Genomic DNA, 26,415 nt, shown 5'->3' with positions numbered 1-26,415 from the left:
GTATGTCTGCCTACAGTCAAGCATGGTGGTGGGAGTGTCATGGTCTGGGGCTGCATGAGTGCTGCCAGCACTGGAGAGCTACAGTTCATTGAGGGAACCATGAATGCCAACATGTACTGTGACATACTGAAGCAGAGCATGATCCCCTCCCTTTGGACACTGGGCGGCAGGGCAGTATTCCAACATGATAACGACCCCAAACACCTCCAAGATGAACACTGCCTTGCTAAAGAAGCTGAGGGTAAAGGTGATGGACGGGCCAAGCATGTCTCCAGACCTAAACCCTATTGAGCCTCTGTGGGGCATCCTCAAATGGAAGGTGGAGGAGCGCAAGGTCTCTAACATCCACCAAACCCTGTGATGTCATCATGGAGGAGGGGAAGAGGACTCCAGTGACAACCTGTGAACCTCTGGGGAACTCCATGCCCAAGAGGGTTAAGGCAGTGCTGGAAAATAATGGTGGCTACAAAAAATATTAAAACTTTGGACCCAATTTGGACATTGTCACTTAGGGGTGTACTCACTTTTCTTGCCAGCCATTTAGACATTATTGGCTGTGTGTTGAGGGATAGAAATAGCAGGGCCCTCTACAGACTACATGCCAAGGCCCCCCCAAGAAAATATTAAAGCTATATTTTGATAAAAATACATTAAAATCATTATTAGCAAACACAAATGCAACATACATCTGTGCGTGTGTGGGAACGGGGGGGGGGGGGGGTGTTGGTTCTCATGCACATGGGTACTGGAGTCTGTACAGTGGAAATCGGGGGTTAATTTATGTTGCTCGAGCCGCCTGGAGCCATAGGCGTGCGCACAGGGTGTGCCAGGTGTGCCTGGGCACACACTAATCACCTCTTGTGGTGCAGATTCCCCCTGTTTAGACCCCTGATATTTCACCAAAGCTCCCTAACTGTGCTAACAAAAAAAATAAAATTGTAAAAAAGAATAAAAAATAACAATAGAACTACAGACACCGATCTCTACCCTACTGGCACCATCAGTATATATACACACGGATATGTGTTTGGGCTGTGGGGTGCACACCCTAATGCACACCTATGCCTGGAGCAGTAAGAACACAGCTGCAGGTCCTAATCTGACAGGTGTGGGGGTGCAGATGTATGGCCCAAACAAAGACAGTGTGCATTTGGGTCCACTCGCCTGCACACCTGTCCAATTAGGGCCTACAGCTGTGTTTGTACAGGTGCTGCATCCCCATAGAATGACAGGCGGCTCCAGCCCAACCCCCTCGTTCACCTGTGGAAATGAGCCCTTAATTATATTTTTCTAACCTAATAAAACCGATCTCCCCAGCGGTGTGCTCTCATTACTAAGAGGGATTCCATCTTCGTCTGGTCTTCTCTCTGGGTTTTTGGGCTTCAGTCGTTTGGCCAAACTGCGATGATGTAACTCCCACGCATGCACGCGGGTGGCGTGGTCACAGCACAGCTCTCTCAATAGATGGTATGTCATCCATTGAAAGCGCAGTGCACATGCGCTGGTGCTATCACCGGCTCCTACGTTTTAGGAGATATTCATTGTACCTACTAGAAAGTCCTATTCTAGGCTTGCCTGTAGCTACAAGATAAAACTCCTTCCAGATCAGTTAGTAAATGGGTAAATAGAAGGAGATGATCCATGGATACAGAGGGAACTGACAGTGTAGAGGAGAAGAAGCAAAGTTGCATAGATCAGGAAGCAGTCTGGGGGAGAGGAGTGGGAAGCCCAGCTACCTGAAGCACACTAAACTGCACTGGGACAAGATAACAGGCAGCTATGGAACAACAGTGTAACAGTAAATACTTCACCCTATGGCAGTGATGGCGAACCTTGGCACCCCAGATGTTTTGAAACTACATTTCCCAGGATGCTCATGCACTCTGCAACGTAGTTGAGCATCATGGGAAATGTAGTTCCAAAACATCTGGGGTGCCAAGGTTCGCCATCACTGCCCTATGGGAATGCAGCTGATCAGCTGTGACTTTGTCAGGAAGAGCAATGAGGGAGAAAGATGAAAAAAATATACGGCTGGGACAAGGAGTATAGGAAGAGAAACAAAGTTGCAGAGCTAACTTTAAAACCAGGGCTTGGAGGGCGGGGGGCACACAGGGAGGGGGATTAGTGAGGCACAACTGTCTTAGCAGATAAAAGCTGGCAGCAGGCAGAGGGGGAGACATCAGCTTTCAGCTGCTGGAGGAAGATTTCTTTAAATCTCCATCACAAATCCCAATCCTTGTGTGGGCCCCCCTGTGTGCTCAGGCTTCCTCCAAGAAGACTGTTGGTCCCTTCCCCCCTATCAGCCTCCCGTGTGTTGAGTTATTTTGAAATTTACACTGTTATACAAGGTGTACACTCACTACTTTACATTGTAGCCAAGTGTTGCACAGACAGAGCCCTACAAAATGACCTCCAGCAGGCCACTGGTGTGAATGTCTCTGACCAAACAATCAGAAACAGACTTCATGGTGGCCTGAGGGCCCGACGTCCTCTAGTGGGCGCTGTGCTCACTGCCCAGCACTGTGGAGCTGGATTGGCATTTGCCATTGAACACCAGAATTGGGAGGTCCGCCACTGGCACCCTGTGCTTTTCACAGATGAGAGCAGGGTCACCCTGAGCACATGTGACAAACTTGAAAGGGTCTGGATAAGCCGTGGAGAACGTTATGCTGCCTGTAAAAATCGTTTAGCATGACCGGTTGGGTGGGGGGTCAGTGATGGTCTGGGGAGACATTTCCGTGGAGGGACGCACAGACCGCTACAGACTAGACAATGGCACCCTGACTGCCATTAGATATTGGGATTAAATCCTTGGACCCATTGTCAGACCCTACGCTGGTGCAGTGGGTCCTGGGTTCCTCCTGGTACAGGACAATACCCGGCCTCATGTGGTGAGAGTATGCAGCCAGTTCCTGGAGGATGGAGGAATTGATACCATTGAATGGCCCCCACGCTCGCCTGACCTAAATCCAATAGAACACCTCTGGGACATTATGTTTCTGTCCATCCAACACCACCTGATGCATCTCAGTCTGTTCAGGAGCTCAGTGATACCCTGGTCTAGATCTGGGAGATAACACCCCAGGACCGTGTGTTGTCTTATTAGGAGCATGCCCTGGAGTTGTCAGTAGGGGTTCTACCTTCTATCCCTTTTTTTTTTTTTTTTAAACCAAACAAACGTTTATTGAGTTAAGCACTGCATGTAGACATACAATAAAAAGCATCATCAGATAGTTGCATAAGTACAATACCATATAGCCAAATATTTCAAAGTTCACACTGAGCAAAGAGCACGAGAGAAAAAAAAGAATGGGAAGGAAAATGGCTTGCTGTAGCCAGAACTGGACTATGAACCCCAGCTAAAACATAATAGGGGCCACGGGCGCGGACCCCGCAAAACAGCCGTAGCGCGCGGGCAGAGGCAGAAGACTCCCATCCACCCCTAAGTCTCACAGGTGTCAGGGGCCTCCAGCCATCTATCCCATATTTTGTTATATCTCTTGGGGCAACCCCTATTTACCTTTATCCCTTTAAACCAGGACACACACATTAATTACACAGGTTCTGTCTCAATTACAATCTGTGTAATTTATATGTACCCTGGTTTAAAGGGATGAGGTGGCAACTCTAGTTGTCAGGCATGCATACAAGCACATGGGGGCCATACAAACTACTGAGGACCATTCTGAGTTGCTGCAATGAAATTTTAGCAAAATGGACTCGCCTGCTGCATCATTTTTTCACTTTGATTTTCGGGGTGTCTTTGAATTCAGCCCTCTGTAGGGTGATAATTTTCATTTCCATCAAACAATGTGGAATCCTTTCCTTCCTAACACATATTACCCAGTCCATACCAGTATAGATCCGAAAACACATTACCCAGTCCATACCAGTATAGATCCTAACACATTACCCAGTCCATACCAGTATAGATCCTAACACATTACCCAGTCCATACCAGTATAGATCCTAACACATTACCCAGTCCATACCAGTATAGATCCTAACACATTACCCAGTCCATACCAGTATAGATCCTAACACATTACCCGGTCCATACCAGTATAGATCCTAACACATTACCTGGTCCATACCAGTATAGATCCTAATACATTAACCAGTCCATACCAGTATAGATCCGGCTGACACTTTACCCAGTCCATACCAGTATAGATCCTAATACATTACCCGGTCCATACCAGTAAAGATATCCAGCATGATTGTTTATCCCATTAAGATCTGATGTGTTTTCAAAGTGTACCTTTAAATTTTTTGAGGTGTCTGTGATCCTGCGCAGAGCTGCCACCCTGTAGCTGTAAAACTGCTATAGGGCAAATGGCAAGTGGATAAAGATTGTATTAACAAAATTGCAGTCGTCCAATATATCATCCTGTTCTCAGACACAAAACACAGCTAAATAAATATGGAGGAAACTGCTATGACCGGTGATGGGAAAATAAATATGGAGGAGGCTCCTATGACGGGTCATGTGATGGGATAATAAATATGGAGGAGGCTCCTATGACGGGTCATGTGATGGGATAATAAATATGGAGGAGGCTCCTATGACGGGTCATGTGATGGGATAATAAATATGGAGAAGCTCCTATGCCAGGTCATGTGATGGGATAATAAATATGGAGGAGGCTCCTATGACGGGTCATGTGGTGGGATAATAAATATGGAGGAAGCTCCTATGATGGGTCATGTGGTGGGATAATAAATATGGAGGAGGCTCCTATGACGGGCCATGTGATAGGATAATAAATATGGAGGAAGCTCCTATGAGGGGTCATGTGATGGGATAATAAATATGGAGGAGGCTCCTATGACGGGTCATGTGATGGGATAATAAATATGGAGGAGGCTCCTATGATGGGTCATGTGGTGGGATAATAAATATGGAGGAGACTCCTATGACGGGTCATGTGATGGGATAATAAATACGGAGGAGGCTCCTATGATGGGTCATGTGGTGGGATAATAAATATGGAGGAGGCTCCTATGACGGGTCGTGTGGTGGGATAATAAATATGGAGGAGGCTCCTATGCCTGGTCATGTGATGGGATAATAAATATGGAGGAGGCTCCTATGCCTGGTTGTGTGATGAGATAATAAATATGGAGGAAGCTCCTATGACGGGTCATGTGATGAGATAATAAATATGGAGGAAGCTCCTATGATGGGATAATAAATATGGAGGAGGCTCCTATGACGGGTCATGTGATGGGACAATAAATATGGAGGAGGCTCCTATGACGGGTCGTGTGATGGGATAATAAATATGGAGGAGGCTCCTATGATGGGTCATGTGGTGGGATAATAAATATGGAGGAGGCTCCTATGCCAGGTCATGTGATGGGATAATAAATATGGAGGAGGCTCCTATGACGGGCCATGTGGTGGGATAATAAATATGGAGGAGGCTCCTATGCCAGGTCATGTGATGGGATAATAAATATGGAGGAGGCTCCTATGATGGGTCATGTGATGGGATAATAAATATGGAGGAGGCTCCTATGACGGGCCATGTGGTGGGATAATAAATATGGAGGAGGCTCCTATGACGGGCCATGTGGTGGGATGTGACTCTTCTAAGGCAGTGTTCATCAGTCATAAATGAGATTGCTCTCACTTTCTGCTTTCTGGATCTGCAGGGATGACCGTTCATTGCAGAGGAGACCCCGGACACGGCTCTCGCTTCATTGAGAACACCGCCGCCTCGAAACTTGTGAGTCTCCTTCACTCTTCATTAGAGTATGTCAGGGCATAATAAAAATAAAAGTTCACCTTCAATACTCTGCAATACATGCAGGCCGAGTTCACTGGCTGCAGCCATTTTGAATGGCTAAGGTGCTATGACGTCACGCCCAAGGCGCGGAGCCGTAAAAGGACGGCACGAGTAAACTGTCCCTTCAGAGCGCATGCACTGGTGATGTCACCGCCTGCAGAAACATTTAATATCTCCTAAACGGTGTAGGAAATGTTTCTTGTACCTACAGGTAAGTTTTTTATTATAAGGTAGGTCCAAGTGGTGTTCACTACCACTTTACCCATTTCAACCCCAGAAGATTTTATCTCCTTTAACCAGTTCTGGACCGGAAAGGATTTGCCCCCTTAATGACCAGGCCATTTTTTGTGATTCAGCACTGCGATACTTTAGCGCAGCCTTTTTCAACCAGGGTGCCGTGACACCCTGGTGTGCCTCTTGGGTTCTTCAGGGGTGCCTTGGCAAAATGCCTAAAAATTGCAACAATTAGAAACATGTTTTTACATTGCAGCATTACAATCCTGGGCACCATGCGGGTCAAGCCACTGACATCCTGACAACCAATGACATCACTGGTTAATGAGGAGAATGACCGGTGCTTGCATAGAATCCTTCTTTACTCCTCCTCTTCCCCTCTTCATCAGCACTGGGGTCACATTAGCAAGTAGAAGATGGCTGTTACCCTCCCCGTGGTACACTAGGCTGTACACGATCGTGACGCTGGGCTCACCTCGCAAGGTGGCTCTCTGGTTTACACGTATTACTTGATATTGTATACGTTTACATACTTTGGGCTAGTCATATCCTATATCCTGACACGTTTTCATCATGCTCTACATATGTCCTTTCTGCCCGCCTGCTGGTGCGCCCTCAGCTCCCATGGGGGACACCCCAAGTCCACACAGTTTCAGTACCAATTTAGTACCATCACAATTTTACAAACATCTACTCCTGATGAAGTGGCAATGTGCGTCCACGAAACGCATTGAGGTTATGATGTTTTCCATATACCTAAATACCTAATCACCTGGAATTTCAATATTCTATGATGTGAACATATTCAATATTATACTACTTTCTGGAATCAGCATTGCTGTCTGTCTGAATTATGAATTTGGAGTTGCCATACCAGCTTGTCATTATCTGTGCAATATGTATTTACTCCATGTTGTTTTTACTGCAATATTTATCAATTTCCATATTTATGTACCTATGCCCTATGTGGATATATGTATTATTGATGACCTACATCATTAAATTATGTTTCTTTGTTACTATGTTGTGGACCCACTTTTACAATCATTCTAGCCATGTTACGTATCCCAACCATTTGTATGCACTTCATTTAAAGTCCCAACTGTCCCCCCTTTTTTACCTTTTCCCCTATGCTTAGGGAAACTGGGGCATCGGCCCTGTGTATTACATTACTATGATGTTGTTGTTCACACATTACTTTATATTATGTTACAAACCTTGCCGATAGCCTTATTACGTTTTATTCATACTCCCCTTCCCCCAATTCCTTCATGAATAGGGATGGAGGCATACAGCCGTAGGTAGGCGAAGCCTCATTTAAAGTCCCAACTTTTTTCTTTTTCTTTGTTTTTATTAATTTTAGTTTTTTTTTTTTTTTTTTTTTTTTTTTACATTTTAGAATGGGGTGCCTCGAGATTCTGCAGAATTGTAAAGGGTGCCGGGTCTGAAAAAAGGTTGAGAAACGCTGCTTTAGCGGACAATTGTGTGGTCGTGTGACGCTGTACCCAAATAAAATTGATAAAATCGATGTCCTTTTTTTCAACACAAATAGAGCTTTCTTTTGGTGGTATTTGATCACCTGTGCGATTTTTTTTTTTTTTTTTTTTTTTTTTCTCTCTCTCTCTTTAAACAAACAAACAAAAAAAAAAGCGCGACAATTTCTTAGCAGGAACACGAGATCTCCATCATGTCCCCTTGCAGAACGGCGATCTGCCTTGTTTACATAAGCAGATCGCTGTTCTGCCTCTCTTGGGGGTGATCGTGGGTGGCCTGCGGACATAGGGTCCGTCGGACCCGTTGATTGACCTCCTCGCTAGCCAATCATAGAGCGATGGTGCCATCTAGTGGCTATTGAACGAAACGACGTACAAGTACGTAATTTCGTACAATAGTGCCAGTTTGCCACAGTAAATACATGGCAGCCAGTCCTTAACCACTTGCTGAATGCCTGCCACATATATACTGGGGCAGGTTTGTTCGGCTGCGCAAATCGCCGTACCTCTACACCGATCCGCGGGCGCGCTCCTGCCCCCAATAGGCAGCGGGGATGCCGATCCGCTGGGCACCTGCGATCATTCCCTGCTGAGAGAGAACACCAGTGTTGTAAACACAGCAGACCGTTGTTCTTTCTGAAATGATCATAGTGAGCCTGTGATCCTTCTATATAGGATCACAGGTCTCTATGATCATTTCACAAGCCCCTCCCCCATACAGTTATAAAACACTCCCCTAGGCTCATAATTAACCCTTTGATCACCCCTAGGTCAACCCCTTACCTGCCAGTGTCATTAGTACAGTGACAGTGCATATTTTTTAGCACTGATTACTGTAGTAATGTCACTGGTACCCCCAAAAGTGTCAAAAATGTCAGTTAGGGGTCCGAACTGTTCGCCGCAATGTCACAGTCCCGTTGAAAATCGCAGATCGCCGCCATTACTAGTAAAAATAAATAAATAAAAAGACCCCTAATTTGTAGACGTGATAACTTTTGTGCAAACCAATTAAAATACACTTATTGGGATTTTTTTTTTTACCAACAATATGTAGCAGAAAAAAAATTGACCTAAAAGGATGAAAAAAAATTAGATTTTTTTTTTTTTTTTTTTGGGAATGTTTTATATAGCAGAAAGTGAAAAATTATATATATTTCAGAATTGTCGCTATTTTTTTCTGTATAGCACAAAAAATAAAAATCGCACAGGTAATCAAATATCACCAAAAGAAAGCTCTGTTTGTGGAAAAAAAATGAGATCAATCTTATTTGGGTACACCGTCGCACGACCGCGCAATTGTCAGTATCGCAAAAAAATGGCCTGGTCATTAAGGGGGTAAAACCTTCCGGTCCAGAAGTGGTTAAGTGGTTAAAATCACTGCAAGCACATAAAAATGCCTATTGACGTGCCGGAAATCCAATGCGCTCCTAACTTCCTATAGTCAGCTGACAACACTGCATCTGTTCTGAAATCCCAAACAATGTTGGCAGCCTTGCATAAATCTCCCCTGCTGGACTACAAAGCACCCCCCCCCCTCTCCTGAGGATGAAGAGGTCCTTTTGGTTATTTTGCCCTGACATGCACTTTAAAGTAAGGTGGAAAGCAAGATTCAAAGTGCAGTCACTCCTAGTAGCCAATAAGAAGCCATCTTTCACTGATCTGATTACAGTAAGCTAAAAGACGATTGGTTGCTAGAGGTGACTGCATTTTCTACACCTCTCCATGTACGGAGACAGGAGGAGTCTTATAACCTGTAATCCGCCAACCAATTGGAATCTTTTAATTTCACTAATTATTTCTGTTTTTCCAGCATTCCGTCATTAATAGTTTCCTGGAACTCCGAGAGAAGGAGAAGAAAAGGTAATTCCTCGTAATCTGAACTGTGCAGAGTCTGCTAAACCAATCAGGCTGGGTTCCCGCATCGCACGTCTCTCGCAGGCAGTTCACACTGATCTATGCACAGGGCCGCTGATAGGGGGGGGGACCACCAGTCCTCCTGTAGGGGGCCCGGGCACACAGGGGGGCCCCAACTGTATGGTGAATCGGTGCGATTGGGCAGAGGGGCAATTTCAGAAGGAAGCCCTGTGTGGCTCTCTGCAGCAGCTGAAAGCCAGTTTCTCCCCTACCTGCCAGCTTTCAGCTGCTGCCGAGAGAGACACAGACACAGGGCATCATTCCTGTTATTGCTTCTCCAACACCGATCCCCCGTTCTGCCTGCTTCTGATCCCCCACCCTGTTCTGCCTCCTTCTGATTTCCCCCGCATTGTTGCAGGCTTCCCTGTCCTGTAAAGAAATAACAAATCTTAAAAAAAATAATAATGATGTGTGTGTGTGTATACAGTGCCTTGCGAAAGTATTTGGCCCCCTTGAACTTTGCGACCTTTTGCCACATTTCAGGCTTCAAACATAAAGATATAAAACTGTAATTTTTTGTGAAGAATCAACAACAAGTGGGAGACAATCATGAAGTGGAACAAAATTTATTGGATATTTAAAACTTTTTTAACAAATAAAAAAACTGAAAAATTGGGCGTGCAAAATTATTCAGCCCCCTTAAGTTAATACTTTGTAGCGCCACCTTTTGCTGCGATTACAGCTGTAAGTCGCTTGGGGTATGTCTCTATCAGTTTTGCACATCGAGAGACTGAAATTTTTGCCCATTCCTCCTTGCAAAACAGCTCGAGCTCAGTGAGGTTGGATGGAGAGTGTTTGTGAACAGCAGTTTTCAGTTCTTTCCACAGATTCTCGATTGGATTCAGGTCTGGACTTTGACTTGGCCATTCTAACACCTGGATATGTTTATTTGTGAACCATTCCATTGTAGATTTTGCTTTATGTTTTGGATCATTGTCTTGTTGGAAGACAAATCTCCGTCCCAGTTTCAGGTCTTTTGCAGACTCCATCAGGTTTTCTTCCAGAATGGTCCTGTATTTGGCTCCATCCATCTTCCCATCAATTTTAACCATCTTCCCTGTCCCTGCTGAAGAAAAGCCGGCCCAAACCATGATGCTGCCACCACCATGTATGACAGTGGGGATGGTGTGTTCAGGGTGATGAGCTGTGTTGCTTTTACACCAAAAATAACGTTTTGCATTGTTGCCAAAAAGTTGGATTTTGGTTTCGTCTGACCAGAGCCCCTTCTTCCACATGTTTGGTGTCTCCCAGGTGGCTTGTGGCAAACTTTAAACGACACTTTTTATGGATATCTTTAAGAAATGGCTTTCTTCTTGCCACTCTTCCATAAAGGGCAGATTTGTGCAGTATACGACTGATTGTTGTCCTATGGACAGAGTCTCCCACCTCAGCTGTAGATCTCTGCAGTTCATCCAGAGTGATCATGGGCCTCTTGGCTGCATCTCTGATCAGTCTTCTCCTTGTATGAGCTGAAAGTTTAGAGGGACGGCCAGGTCTTCGTAGATTTGCAGTGGTCTGATACTCCTTCCATTTCAATATTATCGCTTGCACAGTGCTCCTTGGGATGTTTAAAGCTTGGGAAATCTTTTTGTATCCAAATCCGGCTTTAAACTTCTCCACAACAGTATCTCGGACCTGCCTGGTGTGTTCCTTGTTCTTCATGATGCTCTCTGCACTTTAAACGGACCTCTGAGACTATCACAGTGCAGGTGCATTTATACAGAGACTTGATTACACACAGGTGGATTCTATTTATCATCATTAGTCATTTAGGTCAACATTGGATCATTCAGAGATCCTCACTGAACTTCTGGAGAGAGTTTGCTGCACTGAAAGTAAAGGGGCTGAATAATTTTGCACGCCCAATTTTTCAGTTTTTTTTATTTGTTAACAAAGTTTGAAATATCCAATAAATTTCGTTCCACTTCATGATTGTGTCCCACTTGTTGTTGATTCTTCACAAAAAATTACAGTTTTATATCTTTATGTTTGAAGCCTGAAATGGGGCAAAAGGTCACAAAGTTCAAGGGGGCCGAATATACTGTGTATATGTATGTATGTGTGTGTGTGTGTGTGTGTGTATATGTATATATATATATATATATATATATATATATATATATATATATATATATATATATATATATATATATATATATATATATATATATATAAATTTTAATGTAAGAAACAATTAAAAAGGGATACTTCACACGGGTTCTCTGTTATGTTTGTGTCCGCTAATAATGATTTTAGTGTATTTTTAGTGGAAATATTGTCTTGATATATTGGGGGGGGGGGGGGGCTTCCAGGTAGGCTGTATGGGTGATTTCTAACAGCAGCCCTGCCTATGCGAACCACTGCGGGTGTCAATACAAAGTTAATGACACCCCCAGTGCGAAATGGTGCAGGAATCGAATGTTCACACCCATGCGATCCAATTCCAGTCTGGACCAAAAAAAGGGGTCTTGTACCATTTTATTTACAATAAAGTAATTTAAACGGAATTACGCTATGAGTGTGTTCCCTTTTCTATGACTCCTGGCCAAGCTGCCATAGTCGGAGTGAGAGCCTGGGCGGTGTCCGGAATGATTATGAACAGGAGTCCATGATAAGGAAAGGGGATCTGATATAAAGCGTATTTAATCAGAGCTCTGGTGAGTTTGTTATCCAAAGGGGAGTGGTTTTCCACGAGGTGTGGTGACGGTCTAACAAACAGCTGTGTTCCTGTAGCCATTACCTACAATCCTAAGAAAACTAATTCTCACCGGGTGTTTATATGGATCCTTTTGTTGATATGTTGAAAGACTGATGAAATTGTATATGATTCTTACTGGCATTTGTGGTAATTGGCTACATAGTTATTATTTTATGTTTAGAATACTTCAGGTTAATTGTTTTTTTTTTTCACAAATAGAATCTAGGATTAGGGGGGCTCCTGCACCCGGGCTGGTTGAGCCCCTTCAGTGTAATTCCCGGTGTATTCCTTCTGCTTGGGCAACCTAGTACAGCAAACAAGCATATGCAAAATATTATATATATATTTTATTTTTTTTTTAAACTTCATGCACCCAAGGCGCTGTACTCGTGTATACGATCGCTCCGCTATATACATGAGTACAGCAATGCACAGCCATTCAACTCGGTTACAGGCTGTACTCTGCACCTGGGCTGCCCAATCCGAGGAAATGTGTTGGAAAGTATGCTGAATAGGCCACCCCACATGCAAGGGTGCTAAGGCTGGGCCGGGGCTAAAGGGGTGCTGGGGGGGGCTATTCCCCCCCCCTCCAGGTTTTAGTTGCACGCCCCCCCCCCCATATCTCAAGGTCTCTGAGAGTGCATCCAGTAGTCCATGAGCAAGTCTGATTGGGGGCAATTGATTTAAGGGAGAACTCTGATTGGGACAATCCATATAAGGGGGTGTTCTGATGGAGACCCTAATCTAAGGGGGCACTCTGATGGAGGCCCTGATATGAGGGGGCGCTCTGTTGGAGACCCTGATGTAAGGGGGGGCGCTCTGTTGGAGACCCTGACGTAAGGGGGGGGCGCTCTGTTGGAGACCCTGACGTAAGGGGGGCGCTCTGTTGGAGACCCTGACGTAAGGGAGGGGCGCTCTGATGGAGATCCTGACGTAAGGGGGGCGCTCTGATGGAGACCCTGACCCCTGACGTAAGGGGGAGGGGTGCTCTGATGGAGACCTTGATGTAAAAGGGGGGGTGCTCTGACGGAGACTTTGATGTAAAAGGGGGGCGCTCTGATGGAGACTTTGATGTAAAAGGGGGCGGGAGCTCTGGTGGAGACCTTGATGTAAAGGGGGAGGGGCGCTCTGATGGAGACCTTGATGTAAAGGGGGGGGTTACTTTTGTGGGGACCTTGATGCAAGGGGAGGAGGCCTCTCTGGTGGGGACCTTGATGTAAAGGGGGGCCTCTCTGGTGGGGGGGCACTGGTGGAGACCTTGATGTAAAGGGGGGCCTCTCTGGTGGGGGGGCACTGGTGGGGACCTTGATGTAAAGGGGGGGCACTCTGGTGGGGACCTTAATTTAAGGGGGGTCTCTCTGGTGGAGACCTTGATGTAAGGGGGCACTCTGGTGAAACCCTGATGTAAAGTGGGACTCTGATGAGGACACCTGATATAAGGGGTTTCAGGTTCTGTTTAATCACCCTCATTTAGTGACAGCCTAATACATGCTAGTGTTTCCCAGGTCATGATCCTGTGTGACGGGGGGCACTCTGGTGGGGACCTTGATGTAAGGGAGGGGGGGCACTCTGATGGAGACCTTGATGTAATGGGGGACTCTGATGAAGGCACAGGTTCTTTTTAATCACCCTTATATAATGACAGCCTAATACATACTAGTGTTTCCCATGTCATGATACTGTGTGACAGTCAGTGACTCACACACAGTGGTAACATTGTGCCCCCTGACTTTTTTTTTTTTTTTTTTTACTTTTTACTGCACCCCCAGATTAGATAGGTTAGATCAAGTGCTCATTTCATTCATTGTACGTTGGTGACATTCCTGAAAAGCCCAAATCCAATCAATGGCCAGGCCTGGATGAGGTAGCCATTAATTGTGAGCATTGATACAGGTTGTCGCACACATACATCACCCTGATGATAGGGATCACTCCTTGTCGGTATGTTTCCCACACATGAATTCCGTTATTTCTCAGGTTGCAGTCTAATCCCCAACTCACTCTCGGAGACGTCACCACAGTCAACATGACAAAAGTGAATGGAGGGGTCTCCTGCAACGTGATTCCCAGTGAAATGTCGGCGACCTTTGACCTTCGAATCCCTCCTACTGTCAACTTAAAGGTAAGGTGGTGATCCTCCCACGATTCTTTTCTCTTATATTCAGCTATAGAATATATGGCCGATGGATGTGAGGAAGTCAGACCTCCTCATGTTCCTGCAGCCATGGTGCCCACATACATGTAATATGATCAGTTGGCCATTTCATTTTTTCTGGGCCTGAACATAACATATGCTGCTATCTTGTGGCACCATCCGTTTTCAATTTATATATTTTATAAATTGTATATTAGACTATGTTTGGCTTGCCTGAAGTTCAGCTTTAAACTGTGTTGCACCCAACAACTAGCATTCAAGCTGTGCAGTTTAGATCAAACACCAGATGATTTCATTTAGTTAAATCTCATGAAAAGCTCCCAATGAAATGATTCTGCCTTTTCCCCCTTGAATGTCACTTTTCTCCTTCCAGGAGTTTGAGTCAAAGATCGAGGGGTGGTGTCTTGCGGCTGGTGATCAAGTGACCTGGGAGTACCACCAGGTGAGTGCGGCTCTCTAGTGGGGTGATTAGGTGACCTGGCAGGATCACAAGGTCAGTGCTCTAGTAGGGTGATCAGGTGACCTGGTAGTAGCACCAGGTAAGTGGGGCCCTCTAGTGGGGTGATCAGGTGACCTGGGAATACCACCAGGTGAGTGCGGCTCTCTAGTGGGGTGAGAATGTGACTTGGGAGTACTACCAAGTGAATGTGCTCCCATAGCAAGGGTCATCCAGGTGACCTGGGAGTTTCACCAGGTAAGTGCTCTAGGTCAGTGGTCCTCAACCCTGGTCCTCAGGGCCCACTAACAGGCCAGGTTTGCAAGATAACTGAAATCCATCCCAGGTGATATCATTTGCTGCTCAGTGATTGCAGTACTCTAGTCTGCATCTTCCCAAAGTAATACTTAAAATCTGGCCTGTTAGTGGGCCCTGAGGACTGGAGTTGAGGACTACTGCTCTAGGTGACCTGGTAGTCGCAACAGGTAAGTGGGGTCCTCTAGTGGGGTGATCAGGTGACCTAGGAGTACCACCAGGTGAGTGCGGCTCTCTAGTGGGGTGATAATGTGACTTGGGAGTACTACCAGGTGAATGTGCTCCTATAGCAAGGGTCATCAGGTGACCTGGGAGTTTCACCAGGTAAGTGCTCTAGTAGGGTGAACTGGTAGTAGCACCAGGTGAGTAGGGCCCTCTAGTAGGGTGATCAGGTGAGCTGAGAGTACAACCAGGTGAGTACGGTCCTCTAGCAAGGTATGCTAGGAGTATCACTAGGTGAGTGGTGTCTTCTAGCAGGGTGATCTGAGAGTACCACCAGGTGAGTGGTCCTCTAGCACGGTGATCAGGTGATCTGAGAGTACCACCAGGTGAGTGGTCCTCTAGCACGGTGATCAGGTGATCTGAGAGTACCATCAGGTGAGTGGTACTCTCTAGTGGGGTGATCAGATGAGCTGAGAGTACCACCAGGTGAGTGGTACTCTCTAATGGGGTGATCAGGTGAGCTGAGAGTACCACCAGGTGAGTGGGGTCCTCTAGTAGTGTGCTTACAAAGAAAGGGGCATGATCTGGGGTAAAGATAATGACTAACCTCCATCCCTAATGAATATACAGAAAAAGAACAATGGTTATGGGAGTTTGAATGAGGTGAGTCATTTGCTAGATATCAGGGTAATATAAAAATCACAGAATATTAAATATTTTATTGAATAATTCTTGGTTTGTACAATAATATAAATATAAATAGACATTCATGGTTCAAAAACCAGACATGGAGTATACAAATTGATATAAATTATTTCAATAGTAATAAATACATTTGTCAAAAACTTATTATACAACATAAACAACATGAAATTAATCTCCAAATGGTATGTCATCATTTCTTGTAGGCTCTACGCGTTTCATGGCTCTACGTCCACTCATCAGGAGCTAGTTAAAAATTAGGTCTGTAAATGTAAACTAGTATTAGAATGCAACAATCTCATATAAGGAATATAACAGATTGCTCCAAAAAAAAAAAAAAAAAAAATTATATATATATATATATATAATTTAATTGTTTTTTTTTTTTGGGAGCAATCTGTTATATTCCTTATATGAGATTGTTGCATTCTAATACTAGTTTACATTTACAGACCTAATTTTTAACTAGCTCCTGATGAGTGGACGTAGAGCCACGAAACGTGTAGAGCCTATAAGAAATGATGACATGCCATTTGGAATTTCATGTTTATGTTGTATAATAAGTTTTTGACAAATGTATTTATTACTATTGAAATAATTTATATCAATTTGTATACTCCATGTCTGGTCTTTGAGCTGTGCATGTCTATTTATATTTATATTATTGTGCAAACCAAGAATTATTCAATAAAATATTTATTATTCTGTGATTTTACATTACCCTGATATCTAGCAAATGACTCACCTCATTCAAAGTCCCACAACCATTGTTCTTTTTTCTAGTAGTGTGTTTAGTTGACCTGGGATTACCACCAGGTGAGTGTGGTCCTCTAGCAGGGTGATCCGCTGACCTGGGAGTACCACCAGGTGAGTGTGGTCCTCTAGCAGGGTGATCGGCTGACCTGGGAGTACCACCAGGTGAGTGTGGTCCTCTAGCAGGGTGATCCGCTGACCTGGGAGTACCACCAGGTGAGTGTGGTCCTCTAGCAGGGTGATCCGCTGACCTGGGAGTACCACCAGGTGAGTGTGGTCCTCTAGCAGGGTGATCGGCTGACCTGGGAGTACCACCAGGTGAGTGTGGTCCTCTAGCAGGGTGATCCGCTGACCTGGGAGTACCACTAGGTGAGTGGGGCCCTCTAGTGGGGTTATTAGACTGTAGCTGAGTTCTGTGTTTGCAGCACAGGTGAAGTATCCTATCCAAGGAACATACTGGAAATGCTGCCCCTAAACAAGCACCTCTCATACTTCCCAGCTTGCAGACAGAAAAGCGAAGAATCAGACACATGGGGTCACTTGGGGGAGTGGGTGGAACATTAAAGGAGAATTTTTCCAAAGGTTGTCCTTTAGCTAATGTCTTTACTGTTTTCTAGATACATTGTTATCTTGATACATTGTAATATTATTTATTATTATTACGGTATTTATATAACGCCAACAGTTTGCGCAGCGCTTTACAAATATATTAAAGGAGATCTCTGGGCACAGCATACACTTTCATTTATAACATTAGCATTGCAATAACAATACAAACAATAATTATTCCTGACAATATAAGCTTATTTGAAAAATCTGTTTTCACGTTGTGAACATTGCCTATCTCTTTCCACAACTTTCTGGACTCCTTGCGTGCTTTGCAGCTTCTCCATATATAAGGACTACATATCCCATGGTAACCTGCTGCCTGCAAGCAGTGATTCCTGTACTGACTCCGCCTCTTGTAGCTCCTTCTCTACAAAGGCGGGCTCCTTGAAATGTGTGACACAGCGGTGCCTGCTTGCTGGGCATAGTGACTCCGTGTCACAGAATTCCAGGAAGTCAATGTGTGGGATCTTCATAAACCTCAGAATGGTTCCGATTTAATAAGAGCAGGCTGAAAATAATGGGAATACAATGCAGAAATGAGGATCAGATTTTACATTTTGACCATAGATGCACTTTGATAATAAAAAAAAAAAAGGTAATCATTTTTTTATTAAATTAATAAATTAAATAAATGTTAATACATTTCAAATAAATAACTAAATGTTAAATACAATAAATAAAATAATTGAAATACAATGTGGAAATATAGGATTTTACATTTTGATTATAGATACACTTGAAAAATTGTAATATTAATGGACGGATGTGAATAAATATCTGTTTTGCCCCTAGAAATGTATGAATGAGAGGATCACCACCCCGGACGACACAAATCCTTGGTGGAAAGCGTTCAGTGACCCCTGCAAGGAGCTGTGAGTAGAAATGAGATCTGTGCTTTACAAACTACATTTAATTTATTTAGACGTCTGCTTTAACCTCTTGTCCACCGGCCCAGGATGGGCATGACGGATAGAGCAGGGGGAGACCAGCAAACGGTCATTCACTGATCTCTCCTCTAATGAATGATCCTGGAAGTGTTGAGCATTTTGTCACTTCCAGGATCAGGCCATCATTCCTGGCAGCGCTGACTGGGGAACAAGCTGATCAAGTGCAATCTGTGCTTGATCAGCTTCACTGAGTTCCATAGGTGACAGAAGGGCTTTAACAGACCTGACCTCTCCTTAAAGAGGACCTGTCATTTCTACTATACCATCAGCCCCCATGTGATAGCAATGCAGTTAAGTGTAAAAAAATAAACATATGATAAATTAAAAATAAATTTCATGCCCCCTCATCCCAGGTACAACTACTTATGTCAGGCGTGTCTAAGTATCACCGTGCATGCCAGAGTGAGAGCCACAATTCTAGGGCCATCATTCCCGGGTTAACTCTAAATTTTGACCTATAAAGACTTCAAAAGCGCCACCTATGGACAATTATGGGTTCTGAAGTTCGTCACAATTTCACAAATGAGCAGTTTAAAGGCTTGACACGTTTGGTGTCAATTTACTCGATGCAACCTACTACTCTATATTGTATCAAATATTGGGTAATTTTTAGTGTTTGTGTGCACTGAAATGATGTGATATAAAAAATGGCAACTCTGCTTTTAGACAATATTTGATGTTTACTACTATATACTGATATAGATATAGGAAGAAGATCTAGAAGGTTTGTTTAACAATGCTTCGATTTTCAGGGATTTGAAGCTGAAGCCGGAGATTTTTCCTGCTGCCACAGACAGTCGTTACATCCGGACGGTGAGTATGGATGAATCTTCTTCCTATCCTCTTGAATGCCGGCTCACACTTTGTCTCCTCACTAGTGTAGTGTAAAGCTGCTTTACACAAGGACTGGTTCAGCAATGGCTTGCTCGGTCTTTTTTTTGTATTTTGTTTTCCTGTATCAAAAAAACCTCAACACAGTATGAGTTGAATATTTCCTCTCTCTACCATTGACTCCCCCAGGTGTTCTCCTCCTAGAATCTATGAATATTAAGTCTAAGATCTACCAGAACACCCAGGTCCTTCTCCACCCGTGATCCCCCCCCCCTGCTGTTCTCCTCCTAGAATGTATGATTTTTAAGTCTATTATCTACCGGAACACCCAGGTCCTACTCCACCATTGACTCCCCCTGCTGTTCTCGTTCTCCTAGTATGTATGATTAATAAGTGTATGCTCTACCAGAACACCCAGGTCCTACTCCACCATTGACTCCCCCTGCTGTTCTCCTCCTCTTTGTATGTATGATTAATAAGTCTATGATCTACCAGAACACCCAGATCCTTCTCCACCATTGACTCCCCTGCTGTTCTTCTCCTAGTATGTATAGTTATTAAGTCTATTATCTACCAGAACACCCAGGCCCTTCTCCACCATTAATTCCCTCCAGCTGTTCTCCTCCTAGAATATATTATTAAGTCTATGATCTACCAAAACACCCTGGTCCTTCGTCGTCATTGACTCTTTCAGCTGTTCTTCTCCTAGCATGTATGCTTGTTCTGGCTATGATCTACTAGAACACCCAGGTCCTTCTCCACCATTGACTCCCCCAGCTGTTCTCGTCCTAGTATGTATTTTTATTAAGTCTATTATCTACCAGAACACCCAGGTCCTTCTCCACCATTAATTCCCCCAGCTGTTCTCCTAGAAAATATTAAGTCTATGATCTACCAGAAAACCCTGGTCCTTCTCCATCATTGACTCCCTCAGCTGTTCTTCTACTATCATGTATGCTTGTTCAGTCTATGATCTACCAGAACACCATAGTTTTTCTCCACCATTGACTCCCCCAGGTGTTCTCCTCCTAAAATGTATGATTATTAAGTCTAAAATCTACCAGGACACCCAGGTCCTTCACCACTGAATCCCCCAGCTGTTCTCCTAGTATGTATTCTTAAGATGTCTATGATCTGCCAGAACACCCAGGTCCCTAAACATGGCGAGGACCATACTCTTGCAGCCCTTATTCCCCCCCCCCCCCCAATTCATGCCTTTTGGAGTTTTGTGCAATAAAAAAACCTTCTAAAATAAAATCTAGTTGAGACTCAACCTAAGCTCCCCTTATACCAATATAGGATCTACAAAAAGTCATGTACATACTCCACCAATGCACCATCCAAACAGCTTTCTTGTGTATAAACAAGGTAACAGACAGTATAAAACCAATTTAAAATCCATATCGCATTTCCCTATCCATTTAATGCTTTAATGAATAAAATGCATGTATTTCTAAATTTAAAATCAATAAGGGGGTTAAAAGCTCAGATGAGGTACCAGAAATAAAAAGTCTATTTTGTTGCACTCCTAGTTCAAATACTGGTAAGAAGCGGAATCTCCCTTTCCATGTCTGATTAAGCATACACTCATAGATGGATAGAGAAATGGCCTTTAACCAGTATGCTTCCATGTGTAGATCATTGGCTGCAAATAGACATGTGCAGAACAAAAAAAGTTGTTTTGATTCGTTGTTTAAATAATTTCATTTAGTTTAACTTTGCTTTCAGAATTCGCTTCGATTCGTTATTCTAAATTTTCTATAGGTAAATTTAGTTTTATTCTTTTTCAAATTCTATTCGAATTTTTAGAATTCGGGGGAATTTAATTAAATTCGACCTAATTTGGAAAATTTTAATTTATTCTAGTTGAATTTTGGAAGACGGTTATATTCTTTCTATTTTCTATTCTAATCTATCCTATTCGAATTTTAGAAGATGGTGGTATATTTTTTCTATTCTACTGTTTTTCTATTCTTTTCAAATTTTGGAAGACAGTTATATTTACCAACAGTCCCTCCAACACTTTATTTATCTTTCACTGACTTCCCTGGGAGCATGACTCATCCATATTTAACCACTTTAGCCCCAGCCCTATTTCGGACACTTTTTGTTCACAAGTTAAAACCAGTATTTTTTCCTAGAAAACTACTTAGAACCCCCAAACATTATATATATTTTTTTAGCAAAGACTCTGGAGAATAAAATGTCGGTCATTGCAAAATTTTTTGTCACGCGGTATTTGCGCAGCGGTCTTTAAAACGCCATTTTTTTGGAAAAAATTTGAAAAATCACATTTCACTGCATTTAAAAAATACTAAACAGTAAAGTTAGCCCATTTTTTTTGTATATTGTGAAAGATGATGTCACGCCGAGTAAATAGATACCAAACATGTTACGGTTTAAAATTGCGCCCCCCCGTGGGATGGCGACAAACTACGGTCAATAGAGATCTCAATCTGCGACGCTTTAAATTTATTTAACGGTTACCAGTTTAGAGTTAGAGTGTAGCTCTTTTTTTTTAATTATTGCCCACGCTCTGGCGATCGCGGCGATACCTCACATGTGTGGTTTGAACAGCGATTTCATTTGCGGCTCGACTTGCGTATACGTTTTTTTTTGTGCGCGAGCTAACGGTGACGGGGACGGCTAAATTTTTTTTTTTTTTTTTTTCCTATTTATTTTTTCTTTTTTTTTTAACTTTATTACAGGTTTTTTAAAAAAAAAAAAATCTGATCACTTTTATTGCTGTCACAAGCAATGTAAACATCCCTGGTGACAGCAATATGTCGTGACAGGTACACTTTATGGAGGGATCGAGGGTCTAAAAGACCCTAGACCCCTCCACTACACTTCCCTGTATGCAAAACACCGAAAACGGCATTTTTGCATACAGCCGTTTTTCAAATCTGCCGCCTTTTGCAGCACAGTAACCCGGAAGTGACGTCATGGACGCCGCCTCCGGGTTACGTCATCGGAGACCCGATCGATGCCGTTTCCGGCATTCATCGGGACTCCATCCAGCCGGCGGACGTGCCGGCTGGGTGCTCGGGGCTCCCGGTGGGACGGTAGCCCCGAGCAAAGCCGCGGAAGGCGGCGGGAGGGGGGGGACGTCCCCTCCCGCCCCCCCGGGTAACGATCGAGCGGCTCCCGAGCCGCATCGATCGTTACCGACGGAAAGCCGACCGTCGGCTTCAAACAACGGTACTGGGATGATGCCTCTAGCTAGAGGCATCATCCCGGTATAACCACTCAAAATCAGCCGACGTAGAGGTTACGTGACTGGTAGTAAAGTGGTTAAGGGTTGGCTTAGCCCCCTGACAAGCTCACTGCCCAGGCATTGGGCAAACTACCATTAGTATGCAGAACAACTCTCCTAGCCTCCACCCTGAGGCTTCAAGAATATTCTCCAACTTTCCAGGATCAGGGGGAAGCACCAGAGAGTTGTCTGTATGAGTCATCCAGCTCTGACCTAAAGAAAACCCTTGATCCAATATAAAGACTCACAGGTTTCAAGCATGAGCCAGACTTGCATTTTCCTGCACTCACTCTAATAGCATACTAGAGAGTGCTGCATGTACATAATATAACTTATTATTTGATTGTTTGTTCTTATCTTCTGATGGCCTCCTCCAAAATGTAACAGTAAAACTTTAACCTGCCCTCTTTGCTCTCCCCAGGCTGGATACGATGCCCTTGGCTTCTCCCCCATGAACAACACCCCCATCTTGCTGCACGATCACAACGAATACTTGAACGAGGGCATCTTCCTGCGCGGGATCGAGATTTATAAACGCATCATCCCATCTCTGGCCAGCGTGCCCCCACTGGTTGGAGAACACTAGCACTAGAGGCCAAAGAATCCACTATGAATGTGCAGGGACTTGGGGACAAGGTCTCTGACAAAATAACTGCACTCAGGGACTCATCGCCAACCCCAAGGACAAAGGTGGTGACTATTTTAGCAAAACCAAATCTGAACTCAGGGCAATAAAATACATCCTAGCTGCTCTTTCCATCTTTGTTTGGATGTCTTCTCTCCTGAGTGTCCGCTTTGCCTCGAAGGACCATCGAACATAAAGTATAATTGGGTTCATGTAAAGGACTGATTATGAGATTCATGGATTAGAATGTAAAAGTTCAATGACCATTAAGAACTGAAAGTCTTAAAAATGATTTGCGTGATTCTTACATTGTTAGTACAAATCTTGCAGCGCTGGGGTTCTGGATTGGCTTCCCAGTAAGAAGACAGGTTGCATAATGGGTGGTGGAAGGGAAGCCATTATTACTCCAGCCAAAACCCGATTAAAGCTTTGAATGGAGCGGGTAAGGGTTAGAACCACCACTGGGTATTGGGTTCTGTCTATGTCCTTATTAGGGATTAGCCAGAGACACAACAGGAAATCTGGAAATAAGGGAATCCCTCCCCCCCCATGCTTGGTCGGGTGTGGAAAGTGGATCTGTCCTGGGACCAATCCTGGTTTTTTTATTCATAAACGACCTAGGGAATGGGACTTCCAGCACAATCTCGGTATTTGCGGATGATGCTAAGCTAAGCAGGCCAATATCTTCTATGCAGGACGTAGAAACCTTACCAGAAGACCTGAACAAAATAATGGGGTGGACAACTACATGGCAGATGAGGTTTAATGTTGAAAAATGTAAAGTAATGCACTTGGGTGTCAGAAATACGAACACAACTTACTCACTAGGGGCGAACCTCTGGGGGAATCTAAGATGGAAAAGGACCTGGGGGTACTGGTGGACAACAGGCTTGGCAGTGGCATGCAATGCCAAGCCGCTGCAAGCAAAGCCAACAGAATACTAGGTTGTATAAAAAAGGGGATTCACTCCAGAAATAAAGAGATTATTCTCCCTCTCTACAAGACTCTGGTCCGGCCACATCTGGAGTATGCTGTCCAGTTCTGGGCACCGGTCCTCAGGAAGGATGTGCTGGAACTGGAAAAAGTCCAGAGAAGGGCAACAAAAATAATTAGGGGAATGGAGGACATCAGCTATGAGGAAAGACTACAAGCACTGAACCTATTCTCTCTGGAGAAGAGACGATTGAGGGGGGATATGATATCAATGTACAAATATTGTACTGGCGACCCTAGCATATGGAAAAAAGTAATTCAGAGAAAGGGAATACAATAAGACACGTGGCCACTCACTAAAACTAGAAGAAAAGCGGTTTAACCTTAAAACTGCGGAAAAGGTTCTTTACTGTCAGAGCAGTAAGGATGTGGAATTCCCTTCCACAAGCACCTATTGATGCTTCCTGCTGATACCACCACAAGCAGTGGTATCAGCAGGAAGCATCAATAGTTTCAAAACTATTAGATGGGCACCTTAAAGACCACAACATAAAAGGGGTATATGACTATCAAATATGGAGACAATCCATAAATAAAAATGGGGGTTTAGTCCCACCATATGGCCATATCGTGCTCAAGCCCACCACTGCGTCAAAGTACCCCATTATCAGTGGGTCCTACACTATCCATGAAAAAGTGGTGAATCCAGCCTCTCTTACCCTTGGAGACAACACTCCTTGCTGGGAAGGTGTGCTAATGCACTGCAGGGGACTCCTCCTATATCTACTTGATAGAGGACACCAATAGAGTACAGGTGTGTGTGGGGGATGGGATGCTCAACCTCATAAGTCTGGTCAGACCGAATACATAATAAACAAGCAAAAAATTGGGGGAGCAGACCCTGAACATGTATATCTAAAGCCGGTGCAGCTATGGACCAAGCAACATGTATTAATTCAAGCCCACCACTGCGTCAAAGTACCCCATTATTATGTATTCGGTCTGACCAGACTTATGAGGTTGAGCATCCCATCCCCCACACACACCTGTACTCTATTGGTGTCCTCTATCAAGTAGATATAGGAGGAGTCCCCTGCAGTGCATTAGCACACCTTCCCAGCAAGGAGTGTTGTCTCCAAGGGTAAGAGAGGCTGGATTCACCCCTTTTTTATGGATAGTGTAGGACCCACTGATAATGGGGTACTTTGACGCAGTGGTGGGCTTAAGCAGGATATGGCCATATGGTGGCACTAAACCCCCATTTTTATTTATGGATTGTCTCCATATTTGATAGTCATTTCTTTTGCATGGTTGCGCTATTCTTTTTTAATATACATGTTGCTTGGTCCATAGCTGCACCGGCTTTAGATATACATGTTCAGGGTCTGCTCCCCCAATTTTTTGCTTGTTTATAAAAGGGGTATACAATGTACGGTGGACAGCAAACTCACACACAGGTTGAACTGGATGGATTGATGTCTTTTTGCAACTTCATTAAACTATTTAACTATGCTTGTTCCAAGGACAGCTGTAAAATATTGACTCCGTTTCCCCCCCCCCCCCCCCCCTATAATCACCAGGACAAAAAAAAAGAAGAGGATGACCCCCCTGGGTAGGGACACAGACAGAAAAAAAAAAACTTGACAGAAGTTCTAACCCTCCCGCCACTCCATTCAAAACCTATCATTTAAATTTTTCAGCTGGAACTTTAGCTTAATTTTTTTTTCATTTTATTAAAAATGTATTTTCTAATCTTTATTTTTCAATAAACTTCTTCATTTTCATAAACTATCCTAAAATAAGCCAGATGATGTCATCACTGTGCAATGCAGCAGATCATGGCTGGTGGGAGGGGCCGGCAGGGGGCTGTACATTCCTTCCTGAAATCATCACAGCCCCCCGGCCTCAGTGCTCCTCCTCTCCAAAGTCCTCAGCCCGGATGCAAGTGGTGGGAGGGGTTATGCAAATGAATTAATGCCTTGATGGATCAGTGTCAGTCTGGGGGGGTGGGCGTTCCTTTACATAGGTAATACCCACAGGTGAGGCTGAGCCTCCATAATTGAAAGAACTGAAATCCAATAAAGGAAAGGGGGCGGGGCCAGGGACAGTAAGGCTAGGGGCTCGGCCTGGCTTGCTGCAGCTTCTATCGCACATTGTGAGAAGCTCACAGTGTGCAGGGAAATCAGAGTTAGCAGGTTCAGTACAGGGGAGGAGCCGGTTCAGTACAGGGGAGGAGCCGGTTCAACTGGAGCTGCAAGGGACGGATACCCGGCCGTATTCAGGTACTAACAATAGTAGCCTATAATGTAGAAAATGTATATTAATGCAGATAGAATTGCAATGATTTTTTAGTAATTTCAGCCCGGAGTTCAGCTTTAAGTGCACATTTAAAAATACATGTGCAATTTTTTAGACCTGCAGTGCAGTTTGTTTCGTTCCAAATTTGAAATTCAGACAAAATTTTCATTATTTGGATGTATCCCGAATTTCCAAATTATAATAGTAATGAATTTTAAATGAATCCAAAATAACAAAACAAAATTTACGATGAAATTTGAGT

At 43.9% G+C, this 26,415-nt stretch overlaps 1 protein-coding gene across 1 annotated transcript in view; it reads left to right on the top strand.

Annotated features, from left to right (window-relative positions):
* Positions 1 to 23,054, top strand: part of LOC309561507 (aminoacylase-1A-like) — a 39,692-nt gene extending 16,638 nt beyond the window's left edge. Inside the window, exons 9-15 of the mRNA XM_082265461.1 lie at positions 5,659 to 5,732; positions 9,330 to 9,379; positions 14,109 to 14,253; positions 14,660 to 14,728; positions 18,056 to 18,135; positions 18,963 to 19,023; positions 22,719 to 23,054. Coding sequence (XP_082121587.1) covers positions 5,659 to 5,732; positions 9,330 to 9,379; positions 14,109 to 14,253; positions 14,660 to 14,728; positions 18,056 to 18,135; positions 18,963 to 19,023; positions 22,719 to 22,883 — 644 coding nt within the window. The 3' untranslated portion in view covers positions 22,884 to 23,054. The remainder of the gene's footprint in view (positions 1 to 5,658; positions 5,733 to 9,329; positions 9,380 to 14,108; positions 14,254 to 14,659; positions 14,729 to 18,055; positions 18,136 to 18,962; positions 19,024 to 22,718) is intronic.
* Positions 23,055 to 26,415: the final 3,361 nt, after the last annotated feature.

This window comes from Pelophylax lessonae, assembly GCF_965119305.1.
Source record: "Pelophylax lessonae genome assembly, chromosome: 8".
Taxonomy (NCBI): Eukaryota; Metazoa; Chordata; class Amphibia; order Anura; family Ranidae; genus Pelophylax; species Pelophylax lessonae.
Note: the sequence above shows the minus strand (reverse complement) of the source record. Positions and strands in the feature narration are given on the sequence as shown.